This window comes from Choloepus didactylus, chromosome 8 (genome assembly GCF_015220235.1).
Source record: "Choloepus didactylus isolate mChoDid1 chromosome 8, mChoDid1.pri, whole genome shotgun sequence".
In the NCBI taxonomy this organism is placed as follows: domain Eukaryota; kingdom Metazoa; phylum Chordata; class Mammalia; order Pilosa; family Megalonychidae; genus Choloepus; species Choloepus didactylus.
The window spans coordinates 131,718,087-131,738,892 of NC_051314.1; the positions used below are offsets into that span (position 1 = coordinate 131,718,087).

The following is a 20,806-nucleotide window of genomic DNA, read 5'->3' on the forward strand; positions in this document are numbered from 1 at the left end:
GATTTTTCCTCCCATTGCCTCATGCCCAAATCCTCCCTATTCCTCAATATTCAGGCAAATACAGTGTTTTCAATGAGCTACCCAGTCAAAAGGTGTCTTTTATTCCTCCTTCAGGTTTAGTGCCACTCATTCCTTTCCATGTTGTAGTTTTGTTATTATGGGCACATTCTAATGCTTCCACCAGACAGCAGCCCCGCAAAGAGGCCATGTCTAATTCGGCTTGGCCTCAGGACCTAACACTTTGAAACCAGCGATTTGGCCTCCTTGGCTTTGTCATACTCAGCTGAGCTAAGGGGCCGGTCAGAGACAAGCCTGGAGATCACTTTGCCCAGCACAGCAATGTGCAGGTTTGTTAAACTGGTGAAAAATGATCATACACCCTACTGAACACCTACCCAGTACTCAATAAGAAATGAGGTTTTGCTAAACTGGAGGAAAGGATGATGGCAAGGTCAAGCAGGACCTCTGTGAAGCCATTAAAAGGGACCCTGGATTGATCAGACACAGCAGCTCAGCCTATTCCATGGCTCTGAGCCCTGGCCCACTGGTCTGTCCCCTGGAGTCACCTAGCCTGGGAGTACTTGGGTAGAAGAAGAAAAGCATGGGGGGAAGAAGGCACCATCGAGGTCTGGGGAGTTAGATTGTCCTGGGGACAGTGGGGGATAGAGAAGGGGAGTGCGCCAACATATGTGGACACATGCTATGAAAAGAGAAACAGAGGGCTACATGGGAGAGCACAGCTGGGCACCCTCAGCCCAGTGCAGGTGGGGAAAAGGGGATCTGCCAGGGACAACTTCCTGACAAGTGACATCTAAGCTGGGACCTGAAGGGTGGGCCAAAGTTAGCTGGGATAAGAAGGCTGGGGGTGGGGGTGGGGGGCTGGAGAGGAGAGCATTATAGAGGTGAGCATGGCAGACCTTGCTTAGTATGAGAGGAATGAAAAAAACTCAGAAGACCACTGCACCCTTAAGCAGTGTCATGGTTGGATTTGGCATTTCTAGAAAGATTCCTCCAGCTGAAGTTCAGAGAAAGGAAGGGGCAGGGAGACCAGTTGGGAGGCTATAGTGGTTGCCCTGGAAAGACAAGCCAATGACGAGGGTGGTAGCAGAAAGATGGAAATGAGGTGCACATAAGGGATAGTACAGAAGAAATGGACAGAAAGTGCGTGTTAAATAGAATTGTGTTCAGATTTTCCAAGGACTGCCTGAGTTCTCCCTGGATATAGGTTCTGTTCTTTCAAAGTGCTCGGGTCGGGCAGCTGCAGGTCCAGGACACGTTGGGGTAGGAAGGTGGGCTTTCCCTCCTACCCTGCCCGTTTCTCAACACCCCTCTCATGTTACTTCCCAGAAGCAATTTCCTTATTCCTGGCCTTCTTTCTCATCCCCTCTGTACAGCCTTCTAATAGGTAAAATTCATCTTGGTCCAATGCCCTCCCCGTCTGGCCCAGCAAAGCCTCCCAGAGTGGGCGTCTACACCACTGGCAGCCTGGGGCTCGGTGGCTTGTGGCACGTCTGACTGGCTGATCTTGCAAGTGCTGGGTACCCGGATGCAGAGGGCCTCTGCCAGTAGACAGCCGCTGCTCTGAGAGCCTGCCCAAGCCCGGGCCTGGAGACTGCAGCCCTGGCACTGCCCTGGGTTTGGCCCTACCCAGTATCCCAGGAGAATCTAGCCTTTCCTCTAATCTGGCATCAGTACTTGGTTTTACCCACCTTCTTCCACCATTGTGTTCCCCAGGAGGATGTATTCTCCGTGGCCCCGAGCTAGCACCACGCCCAGACTGCAGGGAGAGCAGAGAACACTTGTCCTCATCAAAAGCAAATGCCAATCAACTTCCTGATCCATGTCCTTATTAGTTCTGAGTTTTTATACCTATGACATGTGGCACGCCTGTCAAGCCCTGCCCCGTTTTTCTGCTTCTGACCTCACAGGCTGTCCCCTCTAGAACTGAGGCAGCACTTCTCCTATTTTTCCATCAGCTTTTCTTCCTGAGAGGAACCATGGGAAATTCTACAGACCACGAGCCCGATCAGCCCCCCCTTTAACCAAGGGGTACCCAGAAGCTCACAGGGACCCCGGAATGCAGACAGGGCTCCATGCTTCATAGGACATCCCACAAATAGGAGATTCCTTTCCCTCCTGGTGATTCCCGCCATGCCTTCCCCTCCTGGACAGTACGAGTCACCTAGGGAACGTTTAAAGATACCAGTGCCTGGGCCTCACCCACAGAAATTCTGATTAAATTGGTTAATATGGGGCCCAAGCATTGGTATTTTACAAAGTTCCTCAGTTATTTTAACAAGTAGTCAGTGTTAGGAAACACCGCTTTTGAGAGAAATGAGGTGATTCAGAGATAAAGACCATTCCTTCCCTTATAATCCTTATGTATTTTCTCCTATATAGTTCTTATATATATTCCTACATATTTCCTTATATTCCTTATAGGAATTCTGTATAATGCCTAAAACCAAATATTTGTAGAGTTGTAGGGAATCCAAGAGGTCTTCAAATTTGATCCTTCTATCTTACAAATAAGGTATTGCTTTAGGAGCTTAACCATGAACCCACAAAGGACCCACTATTATTACCCCTATTTTACCAATGATGAATCTAAGGCACAGAGAGGTTAAGTGAATTGACTAAGGTCACACAGCTTGTAAGTGGTGGAGCTGGGACTCAAACCCAGGCAACTTGGCTCCAGAGCCCGCACACTCAATCATGAGGCTACACACACTGGCAAAGCGGGGCTAGACCTCAAGTTTCCTGAATGCTGACCTGGGCCTTTCTCTATCATCACAAAATTGTCAACTACCTATACATAAATCCATCCCCCAGACCTGAAAATTCTACCCTGAGTTGTTGGTATTCAAGTTTCACTAACCTCACCCCGCCATCTGACCAACCCCTGCAAATAAAACGTGGGTCTCTCACCTGAAAGGTGTGTCCTTGATGCCAGTGAAGAAATAGTCGTTGGTCAGGAAAAGAACTCGCTTCTGAAAGAGCAGAAAAGAGCAGGATGCTTCCTAGAAAATGCCTCTGGGGTTGTCCTCACCTCTGCAGCACGTCCCTCACGTCTCACCCCTCCGTGACCATCGCCGACAGCGGTCATCTCATTAACCTCCACAGTCAGAACCATCTCCAGGCCCAGCCAACAGCAACCCTAGGGGACTGCCTGGATTTAAGTCCCAGGGTCCACACCACAGTCCAGGATGGGAGCCCCCAGCCACGTGTGCATCTGAAAGCTTGAAATGTGAGACTGAGGAACTGAATTTTTCAATTTTATCCAATTTAAGGAACGTAAATTTAAATTTAGATGGTCGATGTGGCTGGTGTCTACTATACTGAACAGTGCAGGTGACGGCAATGGCTCCAGGGCTCGATATGGGATCCTAGAAGAGGATGCCAGTCAGGGCTAAACACTTCTGGAGCTTGTATCTATTCCATCCATCCACAACCTTCCCCTCCCTTGAAAAGGACCGAAGGAGAATGGGGGCACCGCTGACCCTTCCGCTGTCGCCCACCCAGGGCCAGTCAGCCTTTACAACTTCCTTTTCCTTTCAAGGTTGCCATCTTTCATGTTTCATTTTAATTTGCATAAATGAGGGCATCGGACAGTGCATGACAATGGTTAAGGCCATGGGCTGGGCAGCAGTTCAATCTGGATACAAGCTGTGTGCTCTGGGGTAAATGCCTTCCCTTTCCTAAGCATCAGTGTTTTCTTTTGTAAATTGGTATTAACAATAGTATCTCTTGCATGAGGTTGCTGAGAGGTGGTGAGTTTGTTTTTCATCGGTGAGGATGGCTGCAAGGAGGAGCATGATTTGCTCTGGGCGCTGAGGTTCTGTGGCTCGTTTTTGTTCACAGACATGAATCTCTGTCAATGGGAAAGCCAAATTGTATAGTCAGCTCAGTATCACTTCATTCTGCTTTTCTGCTTCCATTTTAGAAATTGGAGTAAGATGTTGGAAGAGACACAGAGGGCAAGGGATGGCAAAGGGGGGAAAAAAAAAGACTTGCTTTCTAGGAAGCTGGTTTCAAAACACAGCAGAATTAGCATTTATCTATCCCTGCACTCAGCCCCTGGGGATGGCACCCCCCTCCTCTGCTTCAGTCAGACCCTCTCGGCCAGTTTCTCCCCATCACAAAAAGTCAGGGGGGCTCTCTTGGGAGGTGTCATGGGGGAGTGGAGAGCCAGTGAAGGTGGGCTCTAGAGCCTTGTGCTCCAAGGAGGGGCTGGGTCCAAAATCAGAACTGGAGATCATTTTACAGTTTTCTTCTTTTTTATTAAAGAAAAAGGTACATACAATGAAATTCACAGATCTTAACTGCATAATTCAATTAGTTTTGATAAATGCATCTAGCTCTGCAAAATCACTTCCCATCATGATATGGATTCAGATGAATTTTCATCCCCTTAGAAAGCTCTCCTTGCCCTCTTCCAAGCAGTCCCTCCTGCCCCCACCCTTGGCAAACTCTTCTGATTTCTGTCACCACAGATTCGTGTTGCCTTTTCTTATAGTATGTAGTCTTTTGTGTCTGGCTTCTTTTGCTCAACACAATGCGATCAAGATCCATCCATGTTGTTGCGAGTCTTGGTAGTTCATTCCTTTTTAATTGCTGAGTAGTATTCCAATGTATGGATACACCACAATTTGTTTGTATGTTCACCTATGGATGGGTAGTTGCTGTATCCAGTTTCTGGCTATGATAAATAAAGCTGCTATAAACATTCCTGAATAAATCTTCTTGTGGATATAGGTTTTCATTTCTCTTGGTAAATATCCAGGAATGGAATTGCTGGGTCATATGGTAAATGTATGTTTATCTTTATAAAAAACTATCAAACAATTTTCCAAAGTTGTTTTACTATTTTACAGTCCATCAGCAATGTACAAGAGTTCCAATTTCTCCACATCTTTGCAAGCTTTACAGTTTTAGCTTGTACATTGAGGATTATCATCCACCTCAAATTAAGTTTTGTTTATAGAATAAAATATGGCTCAATGTTTATTTTTTTCCATACATGTATTCAGTTGTTCTTAAACCATTCGTTGAAAAGACTTTCCTTTCTCTATTGGTTTGTCATGATGCCTTTACTGAAAATCAACTGACTATATTACACATGGGTTTACTTATGGATTCACTATTCTCTTCCATTGATCCATTTGTCTATTCTTATGTCGCACTCTGCTTGATTACTGTAGCTACATAGTAGGTTTTGAAATCAAGTAGTTTGAATTATCCAAATTTGTTGTTCTTTTCCAAGATTGCTTTGGCTGTTCTAGGCCCCTTGCATTTCCATATAAATTTTAGAATCACCTTGTCTATTTCTATTCAAATTTTGATTAGGATTGTGTTGAATCTAAAGATCAATTTGGGGAGAATGGACATCTTAATATTGATCTCACAACCCATAAACATGGCTATAGCTTTTCATTTATTTAATTTTTCCTTTCCACTGATTTAATTTTTCTTTCAAGATTTTCTTTTATCTTTGATTTTTGGCAGCAGACTATGATGTGCCTAGGTGTGAACTTCTTTTTAATTTTATCCTTCTTGGGGTTTGCTGAGCTAATTTGATCTATAGCTTGAGGTTTTCCACAAATTCAGGATATTTTTGGCCATTTTTTTCAAATACTTTTTTGCTCCATTCTCACTTTTTCTTCTGGTTTTCCAGTATATACATATGTATATATTGATAACATCTCACAGGTCACTGAAGCTCTGTTTCTTTTTTTTTTTTTTTTTAATTTTTCTTTCTGTTCTTCATATTGGTTAATTCCTATTGCTCTGGCTTCAAGTTCACTGTCCTTTTTCTCTCCAATCTGCTATTGAGCCCATCCAGTAAAATTTTCATCTCAGATACTATATAGAAGTATAGATACTATACTTTCCAGTTTTAGAATTTCCATTTGGCTCCTTTCATGTATTGTACCAAATTAGCTAAGCCACGTTTCCCAGGATCACTTCCCTGTGTGGTTCCAAGTTAGGGTTGGCCCAAAGCAAAAGCCATTAACTGGTTGAGTGCCTTGAACTTGTAGAGGCTTGGATTTACATTTGGTTAGAGTGGGTCTACTTCACCTTTGTCCTTAGGTCTAAGGTGAAATCCTTGGTCGCAGGACCTAGCCTTTACTCCTAAGGTGCTGCCCATCTGGGGTTCCTATGGAAATCCCAAGGTGTTTCCCAAGCCTTTCTACCTTGGTGGGATTCAGACACCAAATGGTCCCCACTCCAATGGGCTGCAGCCGAAATCCCCAGTCTGGTTTCCAGCCTGCCAACTGCTGCTTTCCACTGGGGTCCTTGGAGTCTCCCCTGTGTATGTGCAGGTCATGGGTTAGCCAAGAACTTGAGGGGTGTTTAGATACAGAGTTGGGGGCTTGCCCACCTGTGGTTCCATCATTTCTAGGGTGTCCTCCCTCATTTCCAGACACTCTAGCAGCCCAAATTATGTTCCCTGGCTCTTCAGTGTCATAAGACTGTGACTTTCTGCTTGAATCCCAACTGCTCCATTTCAAACAGACTAGGGTGTGCCCTTGGGGAAAAAGCCATATGTTCTGGTTTGCTAATGCTGCTTTTAATGCAAAATACCAGAAATGGACTGGTTTTTATAAAGGGGGTTTATTTGGTTACAACATTACAGTCTTAAGGCCATAAAAGTGTCCAAGGTAAGGTATCAACAACAGGGTACCTTCCCTGGAGAAAGGCCATTGGCATCCAGAAAACCTCTGTTAGCTGGGAAGGCACATGGCTGGCATCTGATTGTTCCCAGGTTGCATTTCAAAATGGTGTTCTCCAAAATGTCTGCGTCTGCTTCCAACAACCATCTTCAAAATGTCTCTGTAAGTTGCAGCTCTTCAGTATGTCTGTGAAAACTTTTACAAGACTCAAGTGATTCCATTAAGACCCACGCTGAATCGGTGGGGTAACACCTCCATGGAAATTATCCAATCAAACGTCTCACCCACATTTGATTGAGTCACATCTCCATGGAAACACTCTGCCCCCACAAGATTGCATCAAAGAACATGGTATTTTGGGGGACATAATACATCCAAACTGGCACACCATATAAACATGCATCTCACCCAGTGTATTCTTTAGATTAAAGAGCTGAACCCTGGTTTCTGTCTGCTTTTGGTCATTTTCAAGTGCAGTTAGATGCTTCTTTTCTCTTTTTTGTCTTTTGTTATTGTTATCTGCTGGAGGGTTTGTCCAATGCAAGCTACTCCTCCATGACAGACCAACATGCTCCTTGGATTGCCTTTGCTGGAAAAAAAAATTTGTGAGTGCGCATGTGTGCGTGTGTGTGTGTGTGTGTGTGTGTGTGTGTGTGTGTGAGAGTGTGTGTGTGAGAGAGAGAGAGAGAGAGAGAGAGGGAAACTCTAATTTTATGTCCCTGGAATCCAGTATTTATAAAGGCACTGGAGGAAAAGGATACTTGTATTAACCCAAGACAGTAGGGTTAATTTGGAAGAAACTAAAGAAGATTATGTCTTCCTATCTCCCTCCTGCATTGCTAGTTGTTCTAAACTATCAAACAACATGAGAATGATAAAATGATCTTAGAGTAGATGTTGCAGGATATTTTGCTTTTCTGGTTTTTCTTTTAAACAAGTATCCCAGGATGCTGCTGCTGGGTTAGAGATTATGACACCTATTATTGGTCTGCATTTTGGAGGTGACAAGTAGGAAGGCTACAGGTCAAATTTGGACTCTATATTAAAGTTCGGTATCCTAGATATTGGCCCAGACTGTGGTTGTTTGGTTTTTGTTTACATTTTTGGAGTTTGTTGCGCATATTTAAAAATATGAGTTTTTAGCTGTCTCCTTTAGATGCTGTCTGCACTGTCCTATTTGCCATAGTTCCCACCCCACCCCCAAGGCTGACGCCTGTCTGCTTCTCTCACTCACATTTATTAAAATGATCTATCTGGCCCCACAGGTTTTTGAGTTTCTGGCTCCTACTTTAAATTATACTAGGGTTGTCGCTATTGTCCTTGGTAACACCCCCATAGTTTGACATAAACTTGCATATCTGGAGTTTAGTCTGATCAGTGGGAATTAGATATGCATGTAAAACAAACCAAAAAAATCCCAGGTTATCATGTTTCCTGACCCTCCTGCCAGGAGGACGGATTGAATGGTGACAGATATTCCCACAATGCTTTGAGAAAGTTTTCCTCTGCCTCAACCTAGACCTGAAGATTGTTTCTACTGGGGAACAAGCTTGTAAGTTGAGACACAGCACTGAGCCAGGAGAGAGGGCTGGGATAGACTGGCAGGCAAGAAATCAATGTTACTATCTGCTGACTCTGTTATAAAGAGAAGACATGTAGGGGAAACAGAGCAGTTGGCAGTGAACAAGATGTAGCAACATTGTGGAAGAGTGTCATCATAATAGATTAGAGTGGAGAGGGGCTAGACACCAGTGTGGAGGTCTCTATATCAGCAACACCCCACACACACACACACACACAAACAGTGCAGGCTTTGCAGCTTCTGGGTGTGAGAGTAAAGATTAAAGAGATGAAAGAGTTAAGAGAGCTGAGTTACGATATCACAGGGTAGAGGGAGAGGAGAAGATGAATTTAAAAGATGGAACAGAAATACTATTTGTGCCGGTTTGGATGTATCATGTCCCCCAAAATGCCACATTCTTTAATGCAATCTTGTGGGAGCAGACATATTTGTGTTGATTAGGGTGTGACCTCTTGATTGGATGTTTCTTTCCATGGAGATGTGACCCACCCAACTATGGGTAACACCTTTGATTAGATTATTTCCATGGAGGTGTGGCCCCACCCATTCAGCATGGGTCTTAATTAAATCACTGGAGACCTATAAGAGTTCAGACAGAAGGAGCTTGCTGCTGCAACCAAGAGAGACAATTTGGAGACAGCCATTGAAAGCAGACTTTTGCTGACACTTTGTTCCAGAGAAGCTAAGAGAGGACAAACGTCCCAAGAGCAACATTTTTAAGAATGCACAGGAGCTGAGAGAGGAGCTGAAACACAACCCAGGATCAGCAGATGACAGCCATGTGCCTTCCCAGCTAACAGAGGTTTTCCAGATGCCACTATCCTTCCTTCGGTGAAGGTATACTTGTGTTGATGCCTTCATTTGGACATTTTCATGGCCTTCAGACTGTAAATTTGTAACCAAATAAACCCCCTTTATAAAAGCCAATCCATTTCTGGTATTTTGCATAATGGCAGCATTAGCAAACCGGAACACTATTCTAAAGAGACTCTTAGGAAATCTTCCAGGCTGGAGAATTCAGGACCAGTCCTACAGAAAGGCCCTATCCTGCAGCAGTTAAGAGTGTGTGGTCTAGAATCAGATACACGTGGGCTTTGCAATGTACCATCTGGGTGACCCTGGCCAAGTTTTTTAGCCTCTCTGAAAATCCTCATCTATAAAATAGGGGACAGGATAACACCAACCTCATAGGGTTGTGAGGGTTAAGCTAATTGTTAGATGATTAGCCCAGATTCTAACAATGTTAGAGGCTATTATTAGTAGTAGTTGTTATAGTGGGACATGACATCTATGACATCTATGTGCTAGGAAATGTCTATGACATCATGCTCTCCACCACCACCCCTTTATGGTGAAGCACTCAGGTGTCAGGAAGCTGCTGTTAAATTGCAAAAATGTAACCTGAATGGTTCACCAGCAGCAATGAACAGATTCAAGGGGATGGGCAGCAGTTTCAGGAGAAGCTCAGACTGCTCTGCATCTGGGTAAGTCTCTGCCTTGGTGGTTTAGAGAAGTCTGAAGGCTGCATGAGAACATGGGGCACTGGAATGAAAGGATGAATGACAAACTACACTCATCTGTCATGGACTGAACTGAAGGCCATGTGGCGACTGAGGCAGAGGACACTAAGGGCTGCCAGCTACCACCAGCAGCCGGGAGAGAGGCATGGAACAGAGTCTTCCCCACAGACTTCAGCGGGAGCATGGCCCTGCTGACACTTTGGTTTTGGACTTCTGGCTTCCAGAACTTCCGGTGATAAATCTCTGTTTTAAGCCAGTCAGTTTGTGGTACTTTGTTAGGGCAGCCCCAGGAAACCAACATACCTGCTTCGTGGTTGGTCTGTGTTAGATATACTATAGCCATATTAAATCTGCCTTTAGGTTGCTGGACGCCTCGTGTATATTAAACTTTTCACTGTAGCACAAAAACAAGTCCTACTTCAATGTCCCAGCAGGGCTGGACCAGGTGAGCCTGCCCTTGAGCACGTCTCATGGGTCTGGCCAGGAGGAGGGTAGAGGTGCCTGGAAGGAACCCCTGCTTTTTTGGATCAGGAGAAGGAGCCGCAGTGACTAGGGGTATATTGTCATCAATCATCAATGTTACCATTCTCATCCCAGAGCCTACAAAATGCAGGGGCCAGAGAAATCAGACACTGCTTCCAACGACCATCAGTCCATGGGTCTAGAGGAATGTAATGAACTGCTTTTCCTTCCTCATGCTGTCTTGTCTGGTGCCCATGGGGGTCTGTGTTTGTGAAAGAACTTGTGTCTGATTGCTGCAGACAGATGCCTGTGTTCTTTTAGCCGTGGCAGATGGGCAGCCGGAGGAGGAGGGAGAGGAGGGGGTGGCTGTGAGGGAGGAGGTGGCATCTGTAAATATGTCAAGGGACCATGCAAATTCAGTAGATGCACTGGAACCTCTTAAGTGAGAAGGTGAAATGATCTTTTTAAAAATAATGGGCAGGTCTGTAAAGAGAGTAATGGTGTCCTTGAGTCATGGTGTTCTTGATTATCTGTGGTTACAGGGGAGGAAAATTAGCAGTAGAGAACAGCGATTATTTTCAACCTCTTCCCATACAACATGTTTTACAAGAGCTGCTAAAAATTTGCAAAATTAACTGTCACTTTTCCCCTTTCCATCATAAACAAAAAAGGGGCCAAATGGCAGACAGCATAATGGAGAAGGAAGAGTTGTAAATGACTTGAGCTAACTACTGCCTAGCTCAGCAGCCCCCAAAGAACCAAGTGCTGTTGTGAGCAGTAGTGTAGCTTCTTGGCCAGATGTTCCTATGGGCTTGATGCCCCCTTGGATCTGCTCTCCAATCAAGCCCTCCAGGCTGCAGCAAGCAGCCCAGTCCTCAGCTTACATTCAGCCAAGTCCAAGTCCCCGGTCACCACCCACCCTAGGTTGCCTTCCTAGCCCCCTTACCCCTTGGTCCAGAGGAACCTTCACCTCCATAGAGACAGAACCTGTTTCCCCATTGATCATGGCTGTTCTCAGCTTCAAAAGGAAAGAAAATGACATTAGTTCTTTGGCTCACACCGGACGGTGGTGGTATTGAGCTCTACTGAGCTCTACTGAGTGTGAGGTTCTGCTCCTCATACTGCATCTCTTTTATAAAGTCTATAGGGTATATTCATGAAATCAAAGAATCTCAGTGATCCCATAACCTTCTACTCCACGCCAAGGTTCCCTGGCTGCCATCTGTGACAAACGGCTTCCTGGCCTATGAGTGGACATTTCCCACAATGAGGCACTCCCTATTTTATAAGCTGATCCCTAGGAGCATTTGCTTTTTCCTTTTTCCCCTCTTGCATATTTTCTCTGAGCAAAATATGGGAAGGGAATATAGACCCGATCCTAGGTTCTGTTTAGCTTATAATTCTGGGCACTCACCAAAGTGGACCAAAGCATCTAGGTCCACAGTGCCATGTAACTGAAATTTAATTTCCTCTAGGTTGTGCTACTGAGATCCAAAGCCAGGCTAAAACATTGCAGAAACTCAAACCCTATAGCTTCTGGACATGATCTCAGTCATCCTCAGCCATCCCCGTGATTCAGGAAGATGTTGTTATACTTTAATAGTTGTTAAAAGAATTGCCCATTATAGGAATTGCTACCAGCTCAGGGCTTGAAAAGGCTCTAGCACTGAACTGCTCTGCCAGGGAAGGGTAGCGTGACCTCAACGTTTAAAGCCACACAGCTGACCTGTTAGGTGGATAAAGAGCTACCCTAGCTTTTCTTTCCCCTACTTTCCCCACTCACGGTTTCAGCTCGGTCCTCCCACTCCACTTCAGAGAGATCCACACTGTTGTAGTTAGGTTTGGGTTTCAGCGTCTTCCCCTCTCTGTACTGCAGTGGGCAGGTCGGGAAGAAAACAACAAGATTAGCGTGAGGTTCTGCTCATGTTGCATCTCTTTTATAATGTCTATAGGGTATATTCATGAAATCAAAGAATCTCAGCGATCCCACAACTTCTACTCAACACCAAGGTTCCCTGGCTGCCGTCTGTGACAGACGGTCTCCTGGCCTCTGAGTGGACGTTTCTCACAATGAGGCGCTCCCTATTTTATGAGTCAGCTTGTCAAAGTTCTGGACAGCTCTAATTGCTTGAAAGTCCTTTCTCCTACAGAGCTGAAATCTGGCTCCCTGTAACTTTTACCCATGGACTTCAGTTATTTCCCCTGGAGCCAAATAGGTTGTCTTCATCCTGACAACCCTGGAAGTTCTCGAAGGTACTTGTCACTCCTCTGACTTTGCTTCTCCAAGTTAAACATTTCAGCCTGCAGATGCCTCAACTCCCTCTGAATACATATCCACTTTGTCAGTGTCACTCTTAAAACGGAGTGCCCTGGACAAAACCAATATTCCAATTATTCAGTCATAAAAAGGAATGAAGCTCTGATACGTGCTACAACGTGGATGAACCTTGAAGACATCGTGCTGGGTGAAACAAGCCAGACACAAAAGGACAAATAGTGCATGATTCCACTTATATGAAATAACTACAATAGGTAAATTCCAATAGTGACAAAAAATAGATTAGAGGTTACCAGGGACTGGGTGGGCAAGGGGGAGTGGGGGCCATTGTTTATTGGGTACTGAGTTTCTGTTTGGGGTGACAAAAAAGTTTTGATAACTGATGGTGGCACAACATTGTGAATGTAATTAACACCACTGAAGTGTACACACAAAAGTGGTTAAAATGGGAAATTCTGGGTTGTACGTGTTACCACAATAAAAATAGAATCAATCCATATTCCAGATGGGGTCTGATTGTGCGGTGTGGGTCGTGATCTCTCTGGAACACAATAACACACAGCTGTGAGCGCTGCCTACAAGTTTGCTTAACTTTTCAGATAGCTACATGGCCCTACGGGTTCACCTTGAGTTTTCAGCCAATTTAATCCCCTCTTGGTCCTTCTCAAGTGATATGCCGTTTTTTACATCCCTGCAGTCTTTTGCTTCAGCATTGAGTATTTTGCCTCTATTTGCAGAGTTTTCCATGCATCTCTAATAATATATTTCATCTTGTTACTCTCAGCCCAGTATTTCAGAAGATTTCCTAAAGATTAAATTTCTCACTTAATGTATTAGCCATACCTTCCAGACTTTGCAACATCTGCTTTCTGTACTTTTGCCTTGGTGACAGCATTTTTTAATGGGACAGAGCCAAGGACATGTTCTGCAGGACCTACAAAGACCTCCCTGCAGCTGTCATACAGCCATCAATCAACACTCTTGAGTGTTACAATTTTTCCCTGGCCTTCACTGTCTTTCTCGGATGCCAAGCCAGATACCAACCACCACGTTGTATACTATCAGGCCAGCAGTCCTTCCCAGGTTTTCTTTAGTAACCTACTGAAAATGAAAAGGGGCTCGTTTATCATTAAGGTAAGCAGAAGGAGCCCCTCTCAACTTGCTTCTACCAGTTTTATTACTTCAATAAGCATCATCCTTATTTCTCACCTGTCCAGGTACTCGGTAGTGTAACTGCCACCACAGCACCTCCTTTTGTTCTTCCCTTTCGTTCCCCACCCATGCCTGGAGGACGATCCTAATCATGCCCTTATTGCTCCTGACAAACAACACTGTCCTGCCAGCTTTTACCTTACATCTATTTCTTTTGAGTAAGGTGCAACAGTCCATTGCCATCTCCTAAATCCTGATGAGAGCTGAGAGATCCACTTTGTTAGTTACTTATCATCTGGGTGCTGACATAGAAAGATTTCAGTCCAAACGTATGACTCTCCACTCTCTTTCAGTTTATTACCAGGCATCTCCTGTGTTATTTTCTTTTTTTAAACTCAATCATTGTTGTTCTTAAATACCCACCATAAACTGACAGTGCTTTCCTTAGCAATGTCACTACATTGACTTTACCATCTCTTTTGTTATGTAATTATGTCATATGCGGTATTATTCTCTAGTTGTTTCATTTACAGAAGTCTTTCCCATAAAAAAATCTTCCTTAATTAGACTGTAAACCTCTGTTTATAGCATTCTTCACAGCATTAGAAGGTTAGGTGCATAGTAGGTTCACAATATGAATTTATAAATTGATTGGTGGAAGCCTCATATTCACCTAGATTAAATACGTGCTGACAGGTTGGTTTCTGATCAGTGTCTCTTAATTCTACAAGTGAGCTCCAGGATCAACATATTTCTCTGGTGAGTCACTTTGATGGCTCTGGGCTGTCCCCACAGAACCCTCAGCATACGACAGGGTCTGGTATGGGTTCAGATGCTTGCCCAGCAGCGTGGGAACTGGGAAGACAGTGGTTTCTAGTGCACCCTGATCTCTCTCTATTCTGAACCCCTGTAGTTCACAAGCTCCATCAGTCGCCTGTGGACACTCAGTATTCACTGGAACTGAATGGAATGGGATGTGGTTTGCCTGATCTCTCCAAATGGCACCTGGGGCTGATGAACCCCTTGGTAAGTTCTTGGAAAGGTGCTCTGCTTTCAATTTTCCTCCACTGCCATCCTCAATGCAGTAGAAGATGGGTAGAGGGAAAAGGCTTCAATTCCTCCAGGACTTTATCCCTTCCTTCTCCCCCTCCTCTAACAATCACCCTGAGACATGCAGCTATTATTGTCCTGGACAATGTCCAAGTGCCATGACTGGGGACAGCAGGAAACCCCAAGCTCTGGAGGCAGAACTTTGACATAAACTGATGCAATCTTTCTTTGCAAGCCATCAGTTGCTCAGCTGAACCCACTTTATAATATCCCAGCTTCTGTACCAGGATGGAGAGAGCTGGCAAGGGGGCAGGGGCATTCGGGGACACATCCCAAGGCAAGCTCAGGGAAGCGCCAGCACTGCCGCCCCCACCTCTTGCAAGAGGGCCCCCGCACATGTCTTGTCATTTTTATTGCTAACTCAATGCTAACACCCCCTTGGGTGGGGCCTTGGAGCTCTGCTTCTATGACTGTGAGGCTCAAAGGGGAAGCCAACCAGCTGATGCAGCCATGGGAGTGTATGTGACTGGGTCCCGAGAGAATCCTTTCACCACAAACTGCCCACTTCCTCACGTGCTCTCTGCTCTGTCCAACCATCATTTCATGTCTTTGTGCCTTATCTTTCCTGCTAGATTTTAAGCACCTGGAAGTGGGGATCATGACTTACATGCATTTTTTTTTCTCATATTACTCATAGCAGACTTCTGGGTTCCTAAAATGGGGCCCAATACATGCTCATTGTATTAAGTGGTTTTATGGACTACCCCAAATCCCATATAATTAGAATCTCAAGGCCAATAAGATCTGTACCTACCAAGGGTCGGAGGTCAGGATGTGAGAGGATGTAGCCGTTGTTAGTGTTCAAAAAGGCATATCCGTGCACTCCCAGCTGCCAAAGACAGGGATTGAGGGGCGTTAGACTTGTTGTTCATGATGGGTAATTGGAGTCGGGAAGGGATTTGGGACAACGGGACCACTAAAGATGGCAGCTCGCAGCAGTGAGTTTCTCAAATAGGAATTTAACTGAGCCAGTCCTGTGCTTCTACCCATTAATTTTGAAGTCCTTTCCAAATTGTTTATAGCAACAGTAATAATGCCTGTATCACTATCCAACCTCTCTCCCACCACATGCTCTAGATGCTTTGATGATATACAGCCTATCCTCATGTTCATGGATTCTGAATTTGCAAATTCACCTACCGGCTAAAATATATTTCCAACCTCAACATCAGTTCTTGCAGTGCTTTCTCAGTCATTCGCAGACATGGACAGACTGGAAAAAAAATCTGAGTTGCTCAATGCACATATGCCTGGCTGAGATTGAACCAGGCAACGTTCTGCCTTCCGGTTTCAGCTCTCATACTGTAAACAAGAGTCCTTGTTGCGGTGTATTTTAGTGCTGGGTTTTTCACATTTTTGTGCACTTTGTTGGTGATTTCACTGTTTAAAATAGCCCCCAAGCATACTGCTGAAGTGCTGTCTAGTGCTCCTAACACAGAAGGCTGTGATGTGCCCGATGGAGAACATTTATATTTTACATAAGCTTTGTTCAGGCAAGAGATAGAGAGCTGTTGGCTGCGAGTTCCATGTCAATGAATCAACAATAGATATTAAATAAGGTGTCTCTAAACAAAAAAAGACGTGAAACAAGGTTCTGTATTCATTAGATGAAAATGTTGTGACCAGAGGCTTGCACCTGTATTTTCCCAGGAACAGTGGTTCAGTATTTGCCACATCAGCATTTGCAGCAAATTTATGGCTCCTAACTACCATGAATAATGAGAATCAGCTGCAATCTCACTCACTCTTGAAACAGGAGAGAGCACCATGGAGGGGCAGACTAAGAAATGGAGGCCCTGGCAGGGAAAGAACTTGCCGGAGGCCACAGAGCAGGGGACAGTAAGGGCTGGCTAAAGGAGGTGGGGTGCCCAGGCCACCATCACCGTGCTGGATGCCCACACCTCTCTGGGGGGTGGGACAGAGGAGGCCCAGCCCAGCTCTGGGCATGGCGGCTACTTCCAAGAAGAGGCTCCTGGGGGCCTGTGACCCCCACTTGGGGCCTGATCCAAACTCACCTTGTACTGGGGTGCCAGCTTCATCAGCTCTCTCAGGGCCACGTCAGAGCCCACCACACCCAGGAGAATGCCGTGAGATCGCTGGAAGGGGAGGCACCAGGGTTAGAGACAGACATGGCTACCCCATGCACAGGACCAGAAGAGGAAGCTCCTTAGGCCTGAAGCAGCCCTTCCTCTGCAATTAGGTTTTAGGCTGAATGAAAATTTGGAATAAAAATCTAGAAACTATCAGGAGAGGCCCCAGGAGCAATCTCAGCTGTTGGGAAGATTAATGTCCAATATTAATATTTAAGTGGTAAAATTTAAGTGAAAGACAACGTTGAATGAAATATTAATGTTCAAGGCAGAGGCTGAAGTATTGGGATCCTGGGGACAATAAACTACAGGCACTCCGAGCCACACGGGACCTGAGCCAATGGAGAATGGAAGGTTCCGGAAAGTCCCTCACCAGGGACCTTTCCAAACAAGTTGGAGTCTGCTCAAACTGGTGGGTTAAATACAGTTCTGCTGGAAGACTCCGGTGACCTCTCCAGCCCTCTATCCCCAAGGCAGTGGTCCTGGGGGCTGAGCAGTAGACTGGCACCAAGCTGGCTGAGCAGCGGCGTGGGGAGCTTTGAACAAGTATAGCCCCCACCCCACCCCACCCCACCCAAGAGATTCTGATGTAGGTGGCCTGGGGCAGGGCCAGGGCCTGGGATCTGCACATAGAGCCCTCCACAGCAGCAGCAATGCCCAGCTAAGTTAGAATCTTGGTGTAAAGATGCCAGCCCTGGCTCCAAGTTCTAACCACGGCCACACCCTCTCAGGGGGTACCCACCGTCTCATTCTTCTTGCTGAAGACCGGCATGGCCACGGTGGTCAGGAGTGCCAAGCTCTGAGACTGAGAGGTGAAGAGCTGCGAAGAGCAAAGAGCAGAGGGTGCAAGTTAGACCAGAGGGGCCCGGAGGTTTGCCCTACTCGGAGCACAGCACAGAGACCCTGCCGCTGGGCTCAGCTAGACGGCGTCACCTTCCATCAGGAAGGAAGGAATCCCACAGGAAGTTTCCCTTCTCTGCAGACAGCTGGCAGAAATGCTGCAGGAGAGAGGTGGGCTGGAGAAGAGGACGAGGCCAGGCACTTACCAGAGAAAGTCCTAAGTCTGACCCAGTCTCAGTGCCCCCAGCCAGGCCCGCAGACGCGGTCATCACATCCTCGTAATTCAGCCATGGCCGGCAGAGCGTGAACCCCTGGAGAGGCCCAGCCCACGCGTGCCAGAGCTGTCTGACAAATCTCTGGTACAAACTCCAGCCCAGGCCGGTCAAGGGGGACGAGGACACTGACCCAGAACCACTGCAAACATCAGCTCACGTGTGAGGATCCACCGCACAGGGTGGCCTTGAGACATCCCTAACACATGCAGGACAGATCCACAGCCTCTTCTCCACTCAGAACATGGGAGCCAGCGTCATTCTTATCCTCCGAGATGGTGTTCCTCCCTGACTACCTGATGCCCGCTCCTTCTGCAACCTTGGAAAGGGGCTCCATGCATGTACCCCAATTTATAACAGAGAGGGGTTCCCAGAAGGTGCTGTGTCCAGAGGCTTCCTACAAGTCTGCCCGTCATTTAGATAAGCCACATGGGGTGGCTGGGTCACAGAAGTCAAAAGTTGATCTTCTTGGAAATTGAGCTTTTTGAGCATCAAGTCTCTGCCCTCTACTTCATCTGAGTTTTCAATTTAGAGTCAAGAAGTAAGGCTTTCTGAAAGTGAGTCACAATTACAGCTATTTTTTTCCTCTCTCTGGACTAGATGAATGCTTTCCAGTCTCCTTTGTGAGCTGTGAAGTTATGGAACCCGAGGGGTGTCCCCTCTGCTTCTCCAGGACACAGTCCCCAGGGTCTCAGAGACCTCGCTTTTCCCCACCCTCACCTGCCCTCTCCCTTAGGATGCTCTCCCAGGCTCTGCAGATCTCAGGGCAGCCCCGAGCTTCCCCTATGTCCCTGTCTCTGGGCGTCTGTGCAGGGTGGGAGACCTGCTCGGCTCAGTGGAGTAACCTCCAGGAGGTTTACGGTGACCCTGGACTTCAGCGACTCCAAGGTTGGGGAGAAGGAGAGGGAGGGAGGAAGAGAGAGAAGATGTAGAGAGCAGGATTTGCTAACTGAGGGACAGGTGCCCCCCCTTTTTTTTTAAGTGAGGCTGAAACTGTGCCCTCATCTGTGACCACAAAGGAAGGCAGAGAGTTAAGATGCCCACGAGATGTGTTAGCTTTAACATTGCCTGGCATAACCCACCTGAAATCATCTTATAGCATTATAGGGAAGCAAGGCTTTGCCTCTACCCATCTTTGTCATCCTTCCCTAACCCTTCTGCCAAACATGCACCCAAATACTGCAAGCTGCTGTCACCAGGCTCTGGCCGTCCTTAGCCAGGTCTATGCTCCCCACACAGGGTTTCAGGGTTCTGAAAGCTGCGAGCACACATCCAGGCTTCTTTAACCAGCTCCCTTGGCATGAACACAACCCACCCATGTGAGAAAGCACATAAATGGTACACTAGGGAGGTGGTCCCCTCATCAGACTGTGGTGGCCGTGGTGAGTCATGGATGGATGGAGGGAAGGGTGGTGGGTGGATGGATGGAAAGAGGGAAAAACATGAGACATGGCACAAGGGTAAAGAAGAACAAAGAAGCCCCCCCCCCACCCTTAACTCTCTCTGTCTCTGTCTCTGTCTCTCTGGCATCTAAATACACCTGGACAATGAGGAGAAACTTGCCCAAACGAAGCCAGCTCTTCCCTTCTGAGCACCTGCCTTGGAAGCAGCAGTTGGTGGTCATTGAACAACTCCCAAATTGGCCAAGTCCCCTTCAGATAGATTAATGAGTTTTTTATCCCTAACTTGACAAGATGGTTCATATCTACTATTAATAGGTACAGATAAATGTGCCCCTGCCCTTAGACAGAGCAAGTCAGAACAATATCTAGAAGTCTGCATTCCCAGCCTCCCTTGCAGCTAGGAGCCAACATGGAACTAAGCTCTGGACAATGAGATTGTAAGTTCAAGTGTCAGGTAAGAATCTCAGAAGTTTCCTGTGAAAGAGTAGGACATGTCCCACTCCCCTTCCCCACTCTCCGGCTCAGAATGTGGCTTCAGTTGACCAGAGTTCACTCACTACCCTGGACCAGGAGGACGAGGGTCCGACCCTAGGGATGGGGAAGGGGAGCACAGGAAGGAGCTCCTTCTCAGCTCTGGGCTGTCCACTCAGGACTCCTTCCACATAAGGGAGAAATGCACTTCTATCTTATCAGGGCCACTACTTTCACGTATCTTTTAATCCCAGGCTGACACACCATCGTTGAAGCAGTTGAAGCAGTTGGCTGCATGTGTGATGTGACTTGAGGGGTAGCAGGAAGGCCCCCCAAAACACCTCCTCTGAAGTTCTACCTTGGTGCTTTAGTCCTCTGGGTAAGTCATTGCTGCCATCAGGCAGTCTCTTTGAAAATGCGGGTGCCCAGGAAGGAACACACAAGATTAAGCTATGTTACCATGAATTATTGGCCTGACTGCTTTCTTCCCACCAGAGGTGAAAGAGGACAATGATGATGATGAGTCTCAATGGACAAGGCAGGAAGGACAAGTTTGGAGCAGAGGAGCTCTGTCTGGGGAGGGCAGCCTTGGCAGGTTGTCTGGGAGGGTTTTCGGGATCCAGGGGCATCATACAGGACAGGGAAACTGTTAGTGGGCTGAGGAGGTCAGGGAAAGAGGAGAAGATGCACCAAAGCCCAGCTTTATTCTTCCCCTTCACAGCTTTGCCGAAGGAGCTGTAATACCCACCCTTCTCCTGACCCAGAGTCACCTTTAGGGGTCCCCACCTGCCAGGGCCCACCTTGCTGTCCAGGTAGGCCTCCGTCCAGATGATGTCGTGATCATGGTTGATGACCATGGGGCGGCTGAGCACATGCAGGTACTCCATCACATTCTCCTGCGTGTCCGCCAGCGTGGAGATCTGCGTGTAGTAGCCTGGCGGGGGGGAAGGGG

At 46.5% G+C, this 20,806-nt stretch overlaps 1 protein-coding gene across 1 annotated transcript in view; it reads right to left on the reverse strand.

The window, feature by feature from the left end:
• CACNA2D4 (calcium voltage-gated channel auxiliary subunit alpha2delta 4) overlaps nucleotides 1-20,806 on the reverse strand; it is a 108,032-nt gene that overhangs the window by 69,710 nt on the left and 17,516 nt on the right. Inside the window, exons 13-20 of the mRNA XM_037847314.1 lie at nucleotides 20,655-20,788; nucleotides 17,611-17,688; nucleotides 16,794-16,874; nucleotides 15,533-15,607; nucleotides 12,022-12,108; nucleotides 11,185-11,256; nucleotides 2,929-2,990; nucleotides 1,710-1,777 (exon numbers count right to left, since the gene is read on the reverse strand). Coding sequence (XP_037703242.1) covers nucleotides 1,710-1,777; nucleotides 2,929-2,990; nucleotides 11,185-11,256; nucleotides 12,022-12,108; nucleotides 15,533-15,607; nucleotides 16,794-16,874; nucleotides 17,611-17,688; nucleotides 20,655-20,788 — 657 coding nt within the window. The remainder of the gene's footprint in view (nucleotides 1-1,709; nucleotides 1,778-2,928; nucleotides 2,991-11,184; nucleotides 11,257-12,021; nucleotides 12,109-15,532; nucleotides 15,608-16,793; nucleotides 16,875-17,610; nucleotides 17,689-20,654; nucleotides 20,789-20,806) is intronic.